At 38.9% G+C, this 21,451-nt stretch overlaps 1 protein-coding gene across 4 annotated transcripts in view; it reads right to left on the bottom strand.

The window, feature by feature from the left end:
• sntg2 (syntrophin, gamma 2) overlaps window positions 1-21,451 on the bottom strand; it is a 172,309-nt gene that overhangs the window by 14,364 nt on the left and 136,494 nt on the right. The window contains exon 15 of one of the 4 annotated variants that reach the window (XM_051951641.1): window positions 19,250-19,307. The exons of the other annotated variants lie outside the window; for them this stretch is intronic. Within the exon in view, the coding sequence (XP_051807601.1) occupies window positions 19,250-19,307 (58 nt within the window). The remainder of the gene's footprint in view (window positions 1-19,249; window positions 19,308-21,451) is intronic. 4 annotated transcript variants of the gene reach the window in all.

Below are 21,451 nucleotides of genomic sequence, written 5' to 3'. Positions count from 1 at the left end.
ACCATCCAAAACGCCAAGAGACCACAAAAAGATTCGCTTTGGCCCCCCTCCTCCTCCTCCGGCATCATCTTTATGGGTAATCCAGGCGCTGAAGATGACACAGCATTAACTCCCGCCTCCCGTGGTCGTACCAAACTGTACCGGGAGGAAAATGCGATTCAATTCGCCCAATGCCAAACTGACTCTCCTGTATCTCCTAACATGGAGATAGGAGATTACATGGAGATTCCGTTTGGATTTTCCAAGCTAGATAAACACAGACCAAGAGTAACTTCCAACATCCATCCATCCATTCTCTATACACTGCTTTATCCTCACTAGGCTCGCAGGGGGGTGCTGGAGCCTATCCCAGCTGACTCGGGTGAAGGCAGGGGACACCCTGGAAAGGTCGCCAGTCTGTCACAGGGCTACATATACAGACAAACATTCACACTCACATTCACATCTACGGGCAATTTAGAGTAATCAGTTAACCTCAGCATATTTTTGGACTGTGGGAGGAAGCCGGAGTACCCGGAGAAAACCCACACATGCACAGGGAGAACATGCAAACTCCATGCACAAAAATCCCAGGCCGGGATTTGAACCGGGGATTTGCTGCAAGGCGAAAGTGGTAACCACTAATCCACTGTGCAGCCCAACCTCCAACATGACAATGCTAAAGTATGATTACTTTCCAGTGTACAGCCAGTGTGAGAAAAAAAAAAATTCTAAAAAATAAAGTATGTTATTTATGCCATTTGCCACTACTTGCTAAAGTTTTTAGTGTAGTTTAGCAGTCTGCAGTTTTGAGAACCTCTGTTCCATTCCTCTCTGTTTCCATACAAGAGCTGGCTCTGGTTTGAACGAGTGCTATATATATGCAAAATTAAATTCAAAGACGCACAAAATAAAAAACGCGAAGGGGCGCCACGCACCACTGAGACTGATGATTTTTGACCCTCCTCGCCTACCGTAGCAAAATACTCGCTTCAAAACAGAGGAAGATGAGGTTGAGGAATTAGCTGACGCTCCTTTGTTAAATAAATCGATTGTGTGGACCTATTTTGGCTTCCTATATAAACGACGAGAGAACGGTGAGAAGATTGTGAATAAAACAAAAACCGTGTGCAAAACATGCCGCTATATTCGGCGTATACTGCGGCGAGTACAACTAGTTCACAGTTCAGACATTTATAGGTTTAGACTGCAGCTCCTAGGACTGCTATTTGTTTTCCTTTTCATTAAAAAATGTAGTTATCCTTTTTATTACAACAACAAAGCACTTTTTTAATTGAGATTTTATGTTTGTATTTGCACTGTAGTCTAAACAAGGGGAAAAAAACTACAATTTTGTTTTTTTTTCAAAGAGCATTTATTTTGTACTGATGCAGCAAATGAGATTTTTGCATAACTTCCTACTGTTGGGGATTTTCTTTAATCTTTATTTCATATCGTGAGTATATCGTATCGTGAGCCCTGTTTCATATTTTGTATCGTTTCGTGAGTTGACCATTTTGTTATACCCCTAAGATATGTATATATATATATATATATATATATATATATATATATATATATGTGTGTGTGTGTGTGTGTGTGACCCTTGTGAGCTACATATATGGTAAGAGACAGAGACTGAGACTAAAGCTGCCTGAAAATCAGCATCTTATATAAAAATACCTTTAGATTCCATGAAAAGTTCAAGGCAAAATATATATTCAGAACATAAAAGACATGATAAAAGCCTTTCATGGCTCTGCTGTTGCAGACTGAAACTTTTTGACATAATGTCCTAAAAAATTACAAAGCATAATGAAATGGCTCGCTCATAAAAACTGAATTTGCAGCTGTAAACGAGCCTGTTTCCTTCTTGGGTGGTTTGTCAGTGGATCATTTTTTTTGCCATGCAGGCTGCTTAGACAAATTAAAGTATGCCCGGTTTGGTTAATGCAGTGCCCACAGAGCTTTGCGTGAGCTCTGCATGCTCTGATTTTCTAACAGGAGCTGCAAAGTCAAACACATGAATCAAATATTTTCTTCAGTGATTCTCTTTGTTACAGTGACAGCATGTTGGCAGGAGGAGTGATTCAAAGTAACACTCTTCCAATCATGCACATGTGACTGTCTCAAGAGTACAGGCTCACTTGTTAATTAAATATGGACAGTGTCGAGCTGGAGCAGTAATAGATTTTGTCATACACGCTGGAAGCATAAAGACAAAACATTTATTCCTATTAGTATCCCTTTTTTGTGACTTATTATAGTACATCTATGGTTTCTCTTTCTAAAAGCATTGAACTGGGTTCCTTAGCCCCATTTGGCAATGTCTCATTCAGTGTTTTGAAGACAGGTCCAGATGCTTCTTTCTCAAAGGCTTAGGGAAGTAGCATTATGTGCTGCTCAGACATCTGCCAAACCGCCAATTCTGTCCTCATTCTTAAAGCCTCTTCTCTTCTGAAACTGACAGAACCCATTTCTAAATACTTAAACACAGATTAAGCATAAATCTCATCTTTATGTGGTTTGTCCAAATAATACCAGTTGCAAATTTCCAGGAGCTACCAGTTTGAGTGAGGTATTGCACAGAGCAAAGAGTAGCACATAGACCGGGGCAACAAAACATTAGATACTTCATCAACCGCACAAAGAAAATTGTTTGATGGAGCGTTCAACCATCATGATAAAACATCACGAAAATACTGACATGTATGACCAACCTCCAACTGTGGCCCTAATCTAGCTGACAAACTGCCTGTAATATCTTGTTAATGGCGCACCTTCACCCTCCCTTATTGTTGTGTGACTGCCATGCAGATCTCACAAGGTGTGCTTGTCTGCAAATGCCTGGACCTCTTGTCACCCTCACCCATGCCCACAGACCTGGTGAAGGCTACAGATGGTGGGGATCAGTGTTAGCCCTTGCAAGACGGGCTTCCTAGTGTAAAAACACCTACAACCCTGTGTCCCCCACCCCTCAATCTAAACGACGAAGTCCCAACAACCTGCTCCAAGGGCTGACAGTTTTACGTTGTGATATACGACCCATACCTATTGATGCCTGATCCAGGCCAACAACTAGGATATTAACCTCTATGTGGTCCACTGATTTCACCCTGTTCATCCTCTGTATGTCTCCAGATTTTACTGGGTTTCTTTAATTAAATATGATGGTGAGGTCATTTTAATCCTTATTATTGTAATGTACACTCTTTAGATGTGTGTTTTTCATTGTTTATTGTTAACTATGAATGTCCTACCTGTGTATGTTTATGTATAGACAAAACTGGTTTAATCAAAGTGAACATATTTTGCACTGATCTTTATTAAACAGACAATTTTGGGTTTATCAGTAATAATGAATCATATCAGAACTATTTTAGCATGATAGACTTAGATATATTGCCCAGCCCTAGTAGCACATGTCCTGCACAGTAACTAGGATACTATGATCAATGCTGGCATTCCCAGACACTCAGATTATGTGCGTAGTTAGTAGTAGTAGTAACTCTTCGAATTTTACAGATGCACAAAGCTTTCAATTTTACATTAATTTTCAGCCATTTCTTTTGCAAAAATTATTTTTTTTATTGCTCTTATTTTGCAAAAAATGGCAGCAGAGATTGACATACCTGCTAGTGCATAACATCTTTTAATGGCATCAACTAATGTCTCCCTATTAACTTAATATATGTATTTTCTGTCCATTTCAAGTTAAATCAACCTTAAGCTTAATCATTCTTATTTTAGACCTTTGCAGAACTGAGAAACATGAGTTTTTCAGACTAGAAGTGACTGAAATGGTGAATTGAATGAGTTGAATGACCACTTGAAAGTTCACTAAGTCATACAAATACATTTCTGAGGTAACAGCACTAACATGCTAGTTCCCAGTGAAGAAAAACCAGACAGGACTGACAGCTGCAGCCTCACATCCTCAAGTGGGTCCATTCTGGCTGTTCCAAGGTCGAAACTTTAAATGTGGTTGTGCTTTTGCCATCAGGGCCCTCCAGCTTGCAATGACCTGCCTGAGGAGGGAAAACTCAGAATAACTGACTTCTTTTAACTCCTTTTTATAGACTTGTTTTTATGTGTCTTCTTTTTACTGCTGATTAAGGTTTTTATTGCTTTTGCTGTTTTATTTCCATTCATTAATACTGACGTATTGTGTCTTGTATTTTTGCATCTTTCATTGAGTTGTTTTAACTTGATCTTAAATTCACCCTCATTATGTTTTGCTCTGTTTGGCTTTACTGTGTGGCTTCCTGTCACTGTTGCCTTCCGGGTATGCTGCTGTTGCTTTGTTACTTTGTAAACCATTATTTTTGCAAATGATATAAAAAGCTTTTATTATTATTATATGATCTTGTCTTCTAGCATTTGGTAAAAAGGCTTTGTTTTAGTGTTTTGTTTTGCTTCGCTACAACTCTCAATAGATTTTTGTTTTTGAGTGTAGAGGAAACCGACGTGATGGAAACTTGCTATTGCTCTTTAATACTTGTGAAGATAAGTTGTGGTTGTTCATCCCTAAAAAGTGAACACAATCCTCTCCATGAAGGTTGTTAATCCTAAACCCTGCACACATACAGCTTATTAAATTCACAGCAAGCTTCCTGTTGTCTTTGTAGCTGTAAGTTCTTCATGAACGCAAAGTCTTTGTGACTCAACATTTGATGATTCTACTTCATGTCTTGAGATTCAGATTAATTTTCAGCAAAAAGAAATTGCTTATTGTAGTTGAGTTATTAATTAGTTTTACTTTAAAAAAAATCATGACACCACATTTAAAACTAGAGTGTGACTGATGCAGAATTTCAGTGCCTGGTTAATCTGCCTGTATTTCGTAGTGTGTCAGAGTTAAAAATCAAAAGCGTGTAGTGACATTATCGCACCAGTAGCAACGCATTTTGGATCGAAAAGTCATGATTGGTTTGCCAGAGCTATATAGGGGAGCAACTGTATTAATGGACACTGAATAGACTACAGCAACTAGAAGAATAGTGGAGCTTATGGCAGAAAAACAGTTGCATGAGACAAAAAGGCAACTTGAAGTTCAAAGGAAAGATTACAATCTTAAAAATGGATACATTGTAAGCACATATTAATAATATCTGTGTAATAATTTTCACTGCCAGAAGGGGGAAACAAAAGTTCCATACTACAGATCTGACTAATTATCCAAGTTCCGCTCAGTGAACTCAGATTTTCACTGTTAATATCACCAGAGAGCAAAGGTTGGTGTGGTCCTGTCCCCTTTTTATAATATTTCACCAATCGACAACATGCCATGAAGCCCAGCAATGCCTTTAAAAGTTTTTTGTTCAAATGTCATTACAAATGTTTTCTTGGAGAGACAAAAATAAATGTAAGTTTGCTAGACCTCAGGGAAACATGCACTCTGTTTTGAGTAGTCACGCTGAATGCAAACATAAGTTTTGGCAACATTTTACAAGTTTTGTAAAAAGGAAGCGCTTCAGCAATGAGTTGGTTGAGTAAACAAAGAACAGCTAGTGGATGAAACAAACAGGGCTGGGCCTTCTTTATACTCTTACAATTTACTGGGTGTTGGAATTTCTGTTCTGTTTAGTGTCACTCATAGTGGATTACATCCATCAATAACAAAAGCATCATGGAATATGGATGGTTCAATCAAACTTCATAACTATAACAGTAGCTTTCCGAATGATGGAATGGACACAAACATGGGTATCCTAGAAGCAAATATCAGCAATTGTCAGTCAAACAGTTTATCTATAATTGATAGAAACAGTCATACAGCCAACTTAGTGGTAGAGAAATTAGTCATTTCATTAAATTGCCTTTCGCTTCACTTTTATCATTATAAAAATGTCAAGTCACAGTATTTAAGACATGTACATCCCCCCTACATTAAAACAGCTATTTAGGCTTAAGAATTAGCATGCAGTGAATTAAATGGAGAATGTAATGGAGTCTGGTGGAATTATGACTTTAAACTCTCAGTGACCACATGAGCCCTCCCAACATAAAGGGATTATACATGGTTTCTAAGACTTCCAGATTGATGGTTTGTGGTGGTGTCTCGTGCCACAGTCCACGATGCCACGTGCTAGTATAATACCCACATACAGTGCTGCTCCATCAGTGAAATAAGAAGTCATTTAATTACATCTGGTTCTCATGTTGACCAGGAAAGGATTTAAGTCTGGAAGTGATTCAAATATCTTCTGACAGGTGCTCTGCCTTGTAATATTTATAAATGTCCCTACTTAAGGGTCTGCAGCACCAAAGCCCTCAGGCTCCATAGCTTTTTTAGCCTTTATCTTTGGTTGGCCGCACTTGTGGGGTGAAAGGGTGGGAAAGGGATAAAATTAAAAAAGGCACTGCTGGCCATTTTATGAAAGGTCTGACCTGACATGTGGCATACTTTAATTCCTAAACACAGTGTGTGATCATGGCTATGCGGAAGCCTTTAAAGCTCAGTGAGAAAGTGATGATGGATACAGACAAGGATGGTTGCGGTGGTGCTTTAACCCTGTGAGCCCCAGGCTGTTTTCAGGCTAATTTCACTACCTTTTACTTTCAAGCTCTTATCGTGGTGTTTATGAGGATTAGCCAGACGTGCTGTATCTTCTCCTCACAACAGCTGCAGTTGTTTTATATTAGCCTTTAAATCAATGGAAAGAAAATCTCGCATTATGAAACTGTTCTGATTTTACATGTATCTCACTGTAAAATGCTGGCAGCAGAGATATCTTTTCATAATGTGTGGGGGGAATTGTCTGGTATCTGGCAGCATGAGAACCATGGGAGGGGGTAGGACACTGTATGACTAAAACTGTGAAAAATGTGTGCTTATGCCTAACGGAAATAATTACATAATTTTTTTCACTGAAGTATTGATATATAGTAGGCGACTTGCAGATGTGGTGATTGGTTTGTCTTTGGAGTCTAGGATCACCATGCCTACTTGTGCACATGTAGCCTGCACTGATCCATTACCCACAAGTCTGGAAATATTCCTGTGAAAAGCAAATTGATTATGTTGTGCTTATTTATCATGGCAAGTGGGATGTAATCTTGGCCCTGTCATGGAGATACTGCAGTGAACATAAAAACAACTACAATGACCAAAAAGTGTAAATTCTGCTGTGGACCTATGTCATAATATGATAGGAATTTGGAGTGTGAAAAAATAGGTGAAGAAATGAAAAGAAGTTTGCTCTCTCTTCACAACCCTCTTGCTTCAGTATGTACAAATTTGTAACAAGCATCATTACAAATCCTTCTCTCTTTCTTTGCAACATATTAAAATAACATATGTTAATATCTAGTTGATGTCTGCATTGCACAGACAACATATCGACATATTAACATAATAATTCAGGGTAATTCAAACTTGAGCAATGGTTGTGGAGATGGACAGACAGAGCTGTAGGCAGGTTGTAAATTTGATTCAATTTGTGAGTTCAAGATTTTTTCTCTCTCAGACACTCCATCACACAGACAAGCAACTAGCATCGTTAAAAGGTCAAGCTGTGTAGTTTTGTTTGATTTGCTCTCTGCCTCACTACAGTGAACACTTTGAGAAAAATTCTTAAGAACAAAAGATGTGAATACAGTCGGTCTGTCAGGCTCTGGAGGTTCAGCAAACCCACATTTGTGCTTGTGATTGAGGTTTTATACAGTAGGTGAATCACCTTTGTTATTTACCTCATTATCTAAGACATTAATAATTAAACAGAGCAATTTAGTGACACTGTTCAAAAAAAGAATTTGGACAGAATCAAACATTGCTGATGAAAGCCTCGTCAGAGATGTGTGTTTTCGGAATTTGTTGCGAATACTTTAACCTGCAGTGAAATGTGACAATTCACTGTTGCTGCAGTGGCACAAACTAATTCACAAAAGGAGCTTCATACTGTAGTAAACAATGAGAGAGGAGGAAGAATAACTGGCCTTGTTACAGCCTGTGCTCTATTTGTGTGATGTAAGGAATGTTTTAAGAGCTGTTGAGCAGTTTCTATTAAAGAAAAATGCATGTTGGACATAGAGCTAATTTAATACTTTATAGTTTTTAATATTTTAAATATGCATTGTTGAACCCCATTAAATAATAGTTAAACTGTCTGTGTTGGACAGAAAATTAGTGGATACATGTAGTTGTAATAACACATGGCCCTCAACAATCCTTTGACAATCTACAATTCTACAATTTAATTTAGCAGACGCTTTTATCCAAAGTGACGTACATTTGAGAGTAGATACGCCACAAGCAAGGATCTAGTCAAGAGAAAACAACCTTGATAAGTTTCAATAAACAAAATGATGACCCTTGTTTGTTGCCTCCAAAAATGCCCTCTAAAATGATTCCAAAGACCACTTTCTTCCTTGAGTCAACTGTGATGTGTGTGGTATTTTTGGTGAAGTTTTCAGCATTCCTTTTTTCCCCCCCTGTTGTCTGCATTTGTTCTCATTGTTTAACTCCACGGAAGGGGTGTCAACATTTTATGAGATTAATACATATTTTAGTCTTGCAGCCAAACATTTTATTATTTAGTGCATGCGTGTGACCATCACCAGCCCTCCCTGAAAGCTAAGCTGACATTCTTTATTAGAATTCCCTGTTAAGAGCCAGGGAGGGCAGTGCTACACCTCAGTGGTGACGTGCAGGGAAACAAAGGGTGGACAGGACGAGAGGGGACAGACAGGGACAGGGACTAGCAAGCGGTGCTATTACATCTGAAGAATATCAGGTGTTGTGTTACTCCTGACTATTAATTACCCATCAATAAAACAAACAAAAAATGTTTAAAAAACAAACAAAAAAACAGAAAAACCAAACAAACAAAAAATATATAAATGAATAAATAACCAAACAGTATTGAACACCATAGTTGTGGGTGTCTTGACAGTATAGAGTGGAATAGGCTAGAAGAAGATACTAGAGAAAAGGAGTGAGGATTTAGTGTGAGTTTAGACTCTGGAGAGAGTCTCGGCACATTCTGGCAGGTCCCATCACTGCTCAACAGTGGAACTCGACAGGAGCTGGTGAGACCTGATCAAACATGCACATGCAAGTGTGAAGGACCCCGAAGCCCAGAACAGCTATCACGGCAAGGCAGGGCCAAGCTGACAGGGTGCCCTCCCCCTCAGGCCGCCGGAGCCACGGGGCGGCACCTGAAGAGAGCACTTGTTGTTGATTCTTGACAAAAAATTAAAATTTTATATCTTTATGTTTGAAGCCTGAAATGTGGCGAAAGGTTGAAAAGTTCAAGGGGGCCGAATACTTTCATAAGGCACTGTATGTCCTAAATATGTTATCATCAAAAAAGTGATGGAGGTGGGTGACTCCTCTCTCCGCCCATGTCCTGAAATAGCTATTTTATTGTTTGGAAAATCAGGGTTGTGCCAGATTGGGGACAGCATACTGGGTTTTAATTGGGAGCCTGTGACTTCCAGCGTTTTCCACCAAGCAGATAAGGTGGAAGCATTGGGTTCTTGATGCAGGAGTGATATTTAAGGGCAGAAGTGATAAAGGGCAGGTCAGAGATTTTGATCTGGTTACAATCTAACTGTTCTAGTTCCAGCCAGGAGTTACATTCTTCATGTGGATGAATCCATTTGGTGAGATATTGTAGTTGGTAGGCTAAATAATAATACATGAAGTTGGGAGCTCCCAGTCCCCCTTCGGGTTTATTCCTCTGGAGGGTGGTCAGACTGATTTGAGCCTTTTTGTTCTTTGAGTAGAATTTACCAATGGCAGAGTCTAACGATTGAAACCACTTTGATGTGGGTTTAAACGGAATCACGGAAAAGAGATAGTTGATTTTAGGTAATATTTTCATTTTGACTGTAGCTATTCATCCCAAAAGGGAGATGGGGAGGTTATTCCATCACCTTAGATCGTCACAGACTTTGTCCAATAGTGGGGTGTAGTTCAGGTGAACTAGCTCTGAGAGTTTGGAGGAAATATTTATGCCCAGATATCTGATGTTGCCAGTAGGAATAGAATATTGCGTGTTTGCCCTTTGATTTATAATAAAAATTTTGATAATTTTGCTCATTAAGCCCTCCTGTATGTACTGGTCGAATTTGAGGTGAATTGGAGTTACGCCGTAGGAAGAGTTCGCTCTAGAAAAAATGAAAAATGGGCAAAATCTGACATTCAACGCAAAATAGCTCACTTCCTGTTGGGTTTAGAATATGGCTGTTGTTAACTTTTTTGTTCAGCCTGATGTGCTGCATATGTGCACCAGGTTTGGTAGCTATAGGTGAAACATGTTGCCCGTGGGAAAAGTGTAGGGGGCGCTATGGAGCCATTTTGCCACACACCACCGCAATTCCTATAAAATATCAAAATTTTCACCAGTTCTGATGTGTGTAAATTTTCATGAGTTTTTGAGCGTGTTTAGGCCCACAAAAATGCAGCTGTTCCGACAGAAAAAAAACTCTAGCAACAATTACAATAGGGTCCTCCACACCGTCAGTGCTCGGACCCTAATAATTAAGCCAAGGCTGCTTTGAGTGACCTCTGCTCATTGAGTGTGTATTCAATTTTTAAATCCTATATTCAATTCATACCATGAACTTTAAACAAATGTGATCAACTTTTAGAATGCTATTTACATGATTCGTACTGAGAGGCAACATATCCATTCAATTGGCTGTTGATGGTGAAATTCATAAGAAAATATTAAAATTCATATCCATTAATGAGTTTAAGAATATCATTAAGAATACAGTGAAGGAGGAAAGTCAATGTTTTTCTTGAAAGGTCACTGTCCTTGAATAGCTGTCAAACTGCTTTAATGCTTTACTGTTTATTGGTTAGATGTGTATCATGTATTTGTTTATATAACTTTTGAATGTTGCATGGCTGCTACCTTGGCCAGGTCTCCCTTGAAAAAGAGACCTCTAATCTCAATGGGACTTCCTGAATAAATAAAGGTAAGTAAATAAATAAAAATGTATCTTCAAGCTTTTTAGCTGAGGCTCAGCTTTTGCTGGCTTCTTTCTTCTTCATACTTCATTCTTTTCGACCTACATGTCAACACTGTCAAGTTTACCTGTCCAGTTTCTGAATGTTCATCCATCCTCCCCGGCCAGTTACAAACCTAAATTTCCTTTGGTTGTGATGTGTATTTCTTTTACTGCCTGGTGTAGTATCTATCTTCATTCTTTATTGTTCAGCAAAATGTTAATACAAAAATGTATTGAAACAGAGATGTAATTTGTCGATAACTTCATGCAGTAATCACAAACCCAAAGCTTCCGCCGTATTTGTGGAGGCATCTTTTTCAAATACAGCTTGCCAGAAATAGTTTAGCATTTTGAGTAGCTTACAAAATTGACATATTGTTGTTTTGGGAGCTGATAACTGTTGAATTTTCATTAAGATGAGGACATTCACAGAGATCCATTCAGTAACTGTGCACAACTAAGGAAGGAGAAGCCATGTATCTATTTTTAAGTGTAATATAAAAGCTTAAGCAGGAACAGAGGTATTGTAAAATAATTTAACTTTAAATTTAATTTTCTGTGGAAGTATGGTGTTCTTGTTTGTTTTATGTTATAATGATTGTGTTCAAAGCTTTTTCTTTTTACTGTAATGAGTATGTACCTTTAATTTTCTTACAGCGGTGCTGCTGGACATCACAATGCACTCTTCTACAGTTCAAGCTATTGAAACACTGCAACACAAAGACTGTAATTACAGAATTTTCTTGATACCTCTGGCTGAACCATTTCCTTGAGTTCTATTTCTATTAAATGTTCCTAAAACTCTCAATGAAAAGCACCTGCACATTTAGCAGGCTTTTACTGCTCATTTTAGGCACTATTTATTGTACTGGTGTAATATATTATTACTATTAATACCTTAGGCTGGATTCCCTGCTGTTCACACACGTGGTAACACTCTCATTGCATTAGTAATGCCGGGTGAGTCAGCCTTACATATTAAAAATAATTCAAAGAAATCACACATATTTTATTTGTAACTATCATTTGGAGGCATGTGCTTGTTAAAGTCAGAGAATATGGCCTCCTAACTGGGAGTAACATGGGACTAACAATTTGCGGAAGGCCTTTTTTTAAAATTTCAGCATCAATATTGTCTAAAAATATCACTGAGTCACAAAACATGTTTCATAAATGTTGACTTTTGCCTCATTACTTTCACAATTTTCTGCAATTTTACATCAATTACAAACTTGAATGTTTATCAAAGTAAAACTTCAGCACCACAAATGGTCAAATAAACAAAACTCAATTACAATAAACCAAATGTAGTCAACCATAAATGTAATCCAGGTTTTGATGAACCTCTGACAGGAGCTGAACTTTAGTTTATTGCTTCTAAACATGTGCTGTTGTGTCCTTGGGCAAGACACTTTCCCGCCTTGCCTCCAGTGCTGCTCTCACACTGGTGTATGAATACGTGTGAATGTTGGTGGTGGTCGGAGGGGCCGTAGGCGCGGATTGACAGCCACGCTTCCGTCGGTCTGCCCCAGGGCAGCTGTGGCTACAAATGTAGCTTACCACCACCAGAGTGAGAATGTGTGAGTGAATGAATAATGGATCCATTGTGAAGCGCTTTGAGTGTCCAGAAAAGTGCTATATAAATCGAATCCATTATTCTAGTTGTTTGGAAGAGTTTTTTTTTTACTATTTACAATTCTACAATTTCATTTAGTAGACACATATCCAAAGCGATGTACGTCTGAGAGTAGATACAACCCTAGGTAGGTAGGCAGGGCAGCACTAAGTACCTTGCCTCAGGGTCCTCACTGGACAACTGCACCTGAGCGGGATTTGAACCACCGACATCCTTTTCCTTTGCATTTCAAAATCCTGCTCCAATCACTGATGAAATAATACTAATACCTAATACTGATCTCTGCATATTAAAGCTACATATTTACAAGTTTTATTCTAGTTTCAATAGTCTTAAAATGGTTTAGTTGTAATTCTATGCCAATGTTTCCTCTAGAATGTGCAGATCTATTAAGTCCGTGCAGATCTATTAAGTTCCTGCATCTCTGTCCAACCACCGCTAACCACTCATTGCAGCTCAGCACACCAGCTCACCTCTGATTGCCAGAACACTACAAAATTTCTCTACACTATGCAGTGGTAACATGTAATATTGGAGTAATCCAGCTACACATATTCAAACTACATCTACGCATGTGGAACAAGAGCAGTGGTAGGTTCATTAATTACTTTGTAATAACACTATCACCAACATGAAGACAAGATCAATCAGGATCTAACTACATGTCTCACTTTGAACTTTTTTTTTTCACTTCAGACAGATGAGCTGTCACAGACTTAGTCAAAGCTTCGTTGTATAACGTTTGTCCTCAGGTTGAGTCCTGAGCTCCATCAAAACTGTTAGGATATCTTTTTTTGGTACAAGTCTGATCTGTCCACTAAAGTCAAAGTATTATTTCTGTCGAGGTTTTATATTGAGGAGGATTTTTCTGTTTCACAGTCTGGCAGCAGGATAATTGCAAAAGTTGCATTTTTATGTGCAATGACGCTTCCCATAGCTACATATAAAAATAAAAAACAAACACCAAAATATGACAACATGAAGCCAAATTTAAAAAAAAAAAAAAACATTTTAAGTTGCTGCAGTTAAAAAAATCATCATCAAACACGAAGAGAATTTTCAGTGTTTCAAAAATCATACATAATAAAGGCCATTAGCTATTTGGACAGTTTGATAAGCTGCAATTAGACTTAGAATCAGTCTTCTGTTTATTATTCCATTATTGTGCATTATACATCACTAAGAGGGCTGTCAAATCTTGTGTGTCAGACAAACATGGCACACTGTGGCTCTCTCCATCACTGTCATAAGGATGTCTGAATACAGCCATGAAGAACATTAATGAAAATGTAACTTTTGAATAGCAGAGTGCTGTACTTTAACAGATGGCTGAAACGGCAATGTCACATATTCAATGCCTGTAAAGGGAATATTTGTCTAAAGCCCTATTGGCACGGGATTAATATTACCTATGGACCTCTGGTGATTTGTAATAATTGCCGAGGAGGTCAGTGATTTTAATCCCGTGCGAATGCGCCATGTCGGTAATTGGTGAAGTAATAATTCCCCCACAAATTACCTACTATATTTTGTCTAACACCGATGTCCTGGGATAATACTAGCACCGTGCCAATCTGCATCTCAGTGATTGGGGGTATTTTAGTTGTTGTTAGTTTTTATTGGGCGTCTTTTTCTACCTCTTTCTTCGGTTGAATTTTGGAGGCTGCGGTGGAAATTATTGACAGCATTTCAGGAGCAAATGCAGGAGACCGACACATAACAGGCCTAAGGAGCATTGGCAGAAATGGCTAAATTAGATCCAGCAGAAGAGGGAAATTTGGAAGGATATGGAGATGCATGGCATGCGTTGCAGCATGCGTTGCAGCATGTGTTAAGCATATCTTTCAACAGGCTGAATCCAAACGACCTGATGACCCGTAATCCCAACAGCGTTGTCCACTGTTCAAAAGTCACGTTGCTGCTTTGACATGTTTGCTGTTGCCATGACGACTACATACCATATTAAAAGTGATCATTTTAACCCGAACCACAAGCTTTCCATGAACCTAACTTAGTGGTTTTTGTGCCTAAACCCAACGAAACTATAACAATAGTGCTGTTACAACATAGGTTTTATATTTTTATAAAGTTTAGTAACGCGACCGGTGTCTGTATTTTTTTTTTTTTCGAATAGCGGGCGGTCACTTTGCACCACAGACTGTGTATATATACAGTATATACTATATATATATATATATATATATATATATATATATATATATATCTTTACATATAGTTTATTCTTGACACATGGACGTGACAACAACGGATGTTGTGACCGGCACAGATTTGACATCATATCCGGGCTGTAATGTCAGTAAATTTGAGTAAAATACAGACTTCACTTATCCCGTGCATGCACTTAAAGAAACACAGACGTCCTGGGGTAACTTACAAACTACCAGAGGTCCCCAGGTAGTACTAATCCCGTGTGAATAATGCATAAGATACAATTTGGAACCAAGTAATTAAATTTTTAACACAATTAAAGACAAAACAAAACAAACAAACAAACAAAAAGGCCTCTTCCCTTCCTCTGAATCCTCAACTGTCCACTGTCTGTTCATGTTTGAGCCCCTTGATGGATATGAGACAGCTGCTACCAAGAACTGCTCAACAAGGAACTCTCTACAAGAGCTTTAAATTTTAAACATATTTGCTTAAGAGGCAATTTAATGGCTCATTGATGTGAGGACTAACTCTTTAGCTTCCTCGTGCTAAATGCATTTAAAGTAGCTAACAATAACATTTATGGAAAACAGAGTGCTGGCTGGTCTTTCATTTTTAAATGCAATTAACTTCTTAATAGGAAAAAACTGAAAACAGCACAGAACCCATAACAGCAAACAGTTCATCACATGCAAATCACCTCTCACTGTTGAAGCATTAAATTGGTACAAAAGGACAGCATTGATTAAAGAACTTTAAAAAAAGATCTTTTACACTTACTGTGGATGACTAAAGTGTAACAGACACTGCTGTGACAGGGTCAAATTTGAGGGTTTTGCCATTAGCTCAAGGTGTTTTGTGGAATTTAGAATCAAAAGATGAATTGAAATAAGAAAGAGCAATTTTTTACTTATATTTAACCAAAAGATGCAAACAGATTAAATGCATTTGTGCAAGTCAGACAGTGTGCTTGAGTCTGTTTGAGTCTTCTGGATACACGCATCTGCCTCATGAAATAGAAGTGTAGAGTTCTTTTGGTTTAACTTTCATTTGTCAGCTGACTGACAGGTGGAACTGGTCGTCCAGGTGTTTCCTTTTGCATGGATTGTTCACATATTAAAAGGCAGTGGATGTTCAACCTTAATTTCAATGTAATTCTGCATTTGTTGATATAGGCAATGCCAGTAAACATGTGCCAATGACCAGACTAGAAAACTGACTATGAGAGAAAAACAGCTCTTTTGTTAGAACAGAAAACAAAACAAAAAAGTCTTTCAGAACCTTAGCACAGGAAATGAAACTATCAAGTACAGCAGTGTGTAAAGTTCTGAAGAGAAAAGAAAGCATTGGTTGGTGGGCTTTAAAATAAACAGAAGACAGGACGCCTACAGAAAACAACAACATCTGATGGTAGAAAAACCTTGTGAAGAAGAATCCAAAAACAAAAGTTTCACATCACCACCTGTCTAGAGACCAAAGTTCTGTGAAAAAGAAAGTGTCACATTTCACAGTATGTAGTAGACTTTGACAGCAGATTTCCAGACATGCAAATGTGCTATCAACTGCAAGAATCCAAAGCCTTGTTTGGAAACTGTCTAAAAACACAAAGACAAATGTGAAATGTTGTAAAACAAAGTTTCCTGGACAGATGGGATAAAAATGAACCATTAACAAAGGGACGGGAAGCCAATAGTGTGGAGAAAAACAGGAGTGGCCATGATCCAAACTATTGCAGCTCATCAGTGAAACATAGAGGAGGTTGTGTCATAATTTAAATACGTATGTCTGCTTCTGGAACCGGATCACTTGCCTTAACTGATGATGGCAGCAGCAGAATGGATTCATTAGTACAATACAGTCTTACTGACCTGACCATAATCCTGCTCCAACACAGTAATGCCCAACACAAAGCCTGGTAACCAAAGCTTACTTCGGTGACAAAACTGGAAAGTTCTAAAGTGTCCAAGCCAGTTAAAAGAGATAAACTCTACTGAAGAAAGACAGAAAAGAGACGAAATACAGTGAGCTCCTGTAACAAACCATACCATAAGGCAGCTGCTTTAAAGGCCTGGAAAACAACTTCTCAAGATGATATTGTACGCTGTCATTGCAACCAAATATTAGATTTTATCGCCTTTGACATGCAACTGTCAACTTAGTTTCGCTCTTGTGAAAAAAGCAGACTCCACATTGAAATGTCACCTTGTATAAAATGATCAAATGTATTTGCATATAAATAGTAGGGCTGTATCCGAATATCCCGAATATCCAGGATATTCGTTCGCCACGGCACTATCCGGATATTAATTTGGTATCCGAATATTGGCCCCCCCACCCCCCCTCGGATGTTACCGGTGGAAAGAATATGCCACGTTACTGTCTTCCCTCCGCCTTCGGCCCAAATCGGCACTTATCGGCTCATCTCCTCGTGTAATCACATAAACATATACACATATGTCTATAACATATACACATATGTGGATGTGATCAGTCCCTCCTCCCCCCAGACGAAAATATTGGGAGCTCATCTCTTCCCTGCGCCTTCGGCCCACTTCGGGTCATCCCCCCGTGTTCTTCGGCTCATTTCGGCTCCTCCATTCGTGTTTGTAAACACCACCCGAATGGCCGGGTGGCTGCCGACTCTGACATTGCGCTTCACTTCGTTGCATAAACACAAGACAAGATGCCGAAGACCTCTACTGAAGACAAAACGAAGGCAACGAAGGTCGGTTTACACTGGGTTCAATCTGTCACCCGGAAATGTTGGCCAGAACTTTCAAAAAATGAAAAAGGATCCGAATTTTCGGGCCGTCTGTGTCACAAACCGCCGCCGCCGCCACTACCGCACCTCCGCCACCGCACCGCCCCCCCCACCCCACCCCCGTCGGACCTTTTCAGGGCGGAACGAATATTCGGATATTCGTCTTTAATAGGGCCCGAATATTCAGAGGCCAGAAACCACTATTCGGGCCAGCCCTAATAAATAGTGTAAAAAAAAAAAAAAAAAAAAAAGCCAGTCTCTGCTTTTGTCTGATTGTGGTGTTTTGATCTTAAATTCAAATCCACCAAGCATCAAAAACATTAAATTGCTGTTTAATGTTAATGTACTTTTGGACGGCACTGTAATGATGGCTTAGCTACATATTTTCCTCTTTAATATCTAATCTGTTTTTTCACATCAACACTTTCATGCTATTTGTAAAGCCATTTAATGTTTTCCATCGTATATTTCATTTTTATGTTTGGTTGTATTCTGCCTCTACATTAAGCAGAATACCAAACAGTCCGCTATTTCAAACTATAAATTGGTGCTGATGACTATGGACGTCTTGATAAATACACTACCATGCAAAAGCCTGGGCTCACTTAGAAATGTCCTTATATTTGAAAGAAAAACTTTTTTTTCAATGAGGATAACATTAAATTAATCAGAAATGCAGTCTAGACATTGTTAATGTGGTAAATGACTATTCTAGCAGGAAACAACTGATTTTTAATGGCACATCTCCATAGGAGTACAGAGGAACATTTCCAGCAATAATGGTGTTGAAAGGCTAATTCATGATGAGAAAACCCTTGTGCAATTACGTTAGCACATGAAAAAAGTGTGAGTTTTCACGGAAAACATGAAATTGTCTGGGTAATCCCAAATTTTTGAATGGTATTGTATGGATACATAAAAGGTTAATGGGCTGGAGAAGGTTAAAAGGCAATACATTTCAGATCCTTGTGTCAACAGATGAACACAATAGGCACATCATACTGAGTGCAGAAGTCACATTATCTTCTATGGGTAAGGCAGGAACACTTTCTGTATCTGTAAGTAACTGTTCTGAATCATTTCACTCTGTAAATGTGATAAAAGCCTGATAATGAAACCATAGTCAGTCTGCAGTGCTGCTTTAAAATAAAAAAGCTCTCTCACACAGCACATATTTCACACATTTTTCTGGTCAACAGTTCAAAACTGCATTTAACTCAACACAAAAATGTTTCTCCTGCTGTACAGCTCATCTATCATGTTAAATGTATTCAGCCTTGACCTGTGATGGCCTGCTGTGGTTCTGGCTTCAGTGTTCAGTGAATCCACTTTAAATATGAAGTGCAGCTCACAGCAGGCATTGGTTACCCAGTATCACACACTCACAAGACAAAACCTCCAAACATCTGCTGACTGATGAAGCACAACCGCCCAAAATCAAAACAACAAAATACCAGCAGGTGTTTTGAAAAGCAAAACTTCCCCCTCCAGTATTTTACATGTACAGTAGCACTGTGCTTTTGTGGGCTGCTAAAGTCTTCAAACTCCAAAACATCAGTATTTAATGCACAAGCAGAGGAGTGTCAATGAAATAAGATTAGTGGGTTTGTGAGCCAAAAGTCAGAGTTTTCAATGTCATGAAGGTGCCTCTCTTTTAACCTGCTGGAACACCAAGGTAACAGATGGTGCAGAATGAATTTGCTATAGAAGAGGTTCAGCTCAGAGTTCAGATTTTAAACTACCTGTAAGAAGCGCCCAATTCTTCTCGAAGATTTTGTGTGAGCGATATCCATTATCAGCCTAGGAAATACACAATAAGCAAACAATGTTGTGTTGTCACAGGAACCTACATGCATTCAGTTGGTGATGCAGAAAATACATTAATATGTTTTCATTTTGTACCAGATGAGTTTGCAGGCATTTGTTACAGGGAAAATTCAATCAATAGCATTGTTTCACTTTGATTAGGCCAAAGGCTATCGTGAATTCTATGTATCCTTCACTATGGGACAGTGTCAGACCTAAATGCACTTCTTCAATGTGAAGTTTAAAGTTTCAGAGGCCTAATGTGTAGCTGTTACATGAGAATTAAGCAGCTGCACTGAGAGTTACCGAGTGGTAAAATAAATATATTAATTTACACCATTAACATTTTCTACTTCACTTGTATTATTTGCAGTAACAGTGCTTTTTACCACAATAAATTCTTACATTCCTCATAGCTCTCCATCAGAACAACCCGTTTCTCCTGAATAAAGTAGGCAGCACATGCTGACGCATTTGTGTGGAAGAAGAGTCAAATGGCTCCTTTAATGTGAATGAGCACAGAGAAAACCCTGATAACACAGACAATCAATAACCACAATCACAAAGAAAGTCTGGCTCTTTCAAACCTGTTGTGTAGGACACTATTCAGACTGGCAAAATCTCCAAAATCTTAGTTCAGAAACAGAAGACGTCCAGAACACATGCATGTGTCTGCACACGTGGTGAATGTTGGTGCTTTGACAGGCATTATCCTGGAAAACCTTGAAGTCTGAGAAAACAATGGGTGCAGGTATTTCGATACATGCTGTCAATGGATGTTGACTAAGGATGCACAAGTCTGATAATATGATTCCTGTGTAGAAGCTTGTTGTACTGCTGCCGCCCAAAAATTACATTTCTATACAACTAACCTGAATTCTCAATTATGGAAACCATTATTATTTATCACATTATTGCTTTACTGTCGCTCCTTTTCAGCCAACGAATCATGCATTTGACGAGGCAGGACTCATCACTGTGGTACCCAGAAAATGGAGGGGAAGCTTCAGCATGTTGTGAAAAGATTGTTTTGCTTTGTTTTAAATTTTATGTTACTGCTGCCCAAACCAAACCACAGAAGTCAGTAAAAGCATAGCAGTAAACAGCAAGTGTCCCTCCATAATGCTTAATGATCATTCTGGGTAAAAGACCTGTTGCTGTGTCTCCATCCTCCCCTCCTACATTATTACATGGACTTTGTGGCTCCTTCAACCTGGAAACGTTTCCTACTACACCAGTCTTACCTTTCAGGGTGGAAATCAGTTTCTTTTGAAATGTAAATGAAAATGCAGTTTAGTTGTATAGGAATGTTACGATTGTGCTGTGACTTAAACGAGACATGTGATACACTATATTTTGGTTCCTGAAAGCGGTGCAGTGGCGCCCAAATCATGCATATCACACTGACTGTGATGTGTTTGAAAAAGCATGAAAAAAAGAAAGAAATGTCAGTGCCCCAGTGGCATCCATAGAATGAACCGAGAGGACAGTACTGGATATCTGCCCTTTATTCTTTCACTTCACCGTGTTGTGTGAGCTTGTTGGTCGACTCCACTGACACACTCTGAAAATCGTCAAAGGTTCTGAGAAAAGGTAAAAGGGATTCTGACAGGCTGGTATTTTAGTCTGGGTGCTGTCAGGCGTCACTATGACATCTTACAATTAAGTCACAGTTTTCAATGAAAGCTTAACTTTTTACATGGCCACTGTCACCTGCATAGGCTGTCATTTGTTTTCTCTGTTTTCTTTTGTCATTCATATTGGTTAACACTGTCATGAGGGCAGGTTCTACATAATGAGGATGTCAGAGGGCAGAGAGTACAGACAGAATGGACCCTTACGAGCACCGTATTGAATCTGAATTAAAGGACAATCTTTTTGCTAAGACCTAGTGGACACTGAATGAAAACCATCCTCCATGAAGGTTTATTTTTGTCAGCATCTATTTGCTAACCTTAATGAACTGAAACCAGCTGAGCGCAGAGGTGTCAAAGTGAGAGGAAGAGTGGGCCGGATGGCCTGCAGGGGAAAAATGTACCAGAGGTGGCAAACCAGCCAAACTCACCTGCATAAGGTACAAACTGCATCATTTTCCTGACGGGCAACTAATACATTTTGATGTGGTACAGCCTATAAGT

Source organism: Acanthochromis polyacanthus, chromosome 1, assembly GCF_021347895.1.
Source record: "Acanthochromis polyacanthus isolate Apoly-LR-REF ecotype Palm Island chromosome 1, KAUST_Apoly_ChrSc, whole genome shotgun sequence".
NCBI classification, from domain to species: domain Eukaryota; kingdom Metazoa; phylum Chordata; class Actinopteri; family Pomacentridae; genus Acanthochromis; species Acanthochromis polyacanthus.
Note: the sequence above shows the minus strand (reverse complement) of the source record. Positions and strands in the feature narration are given on the sequence as shown.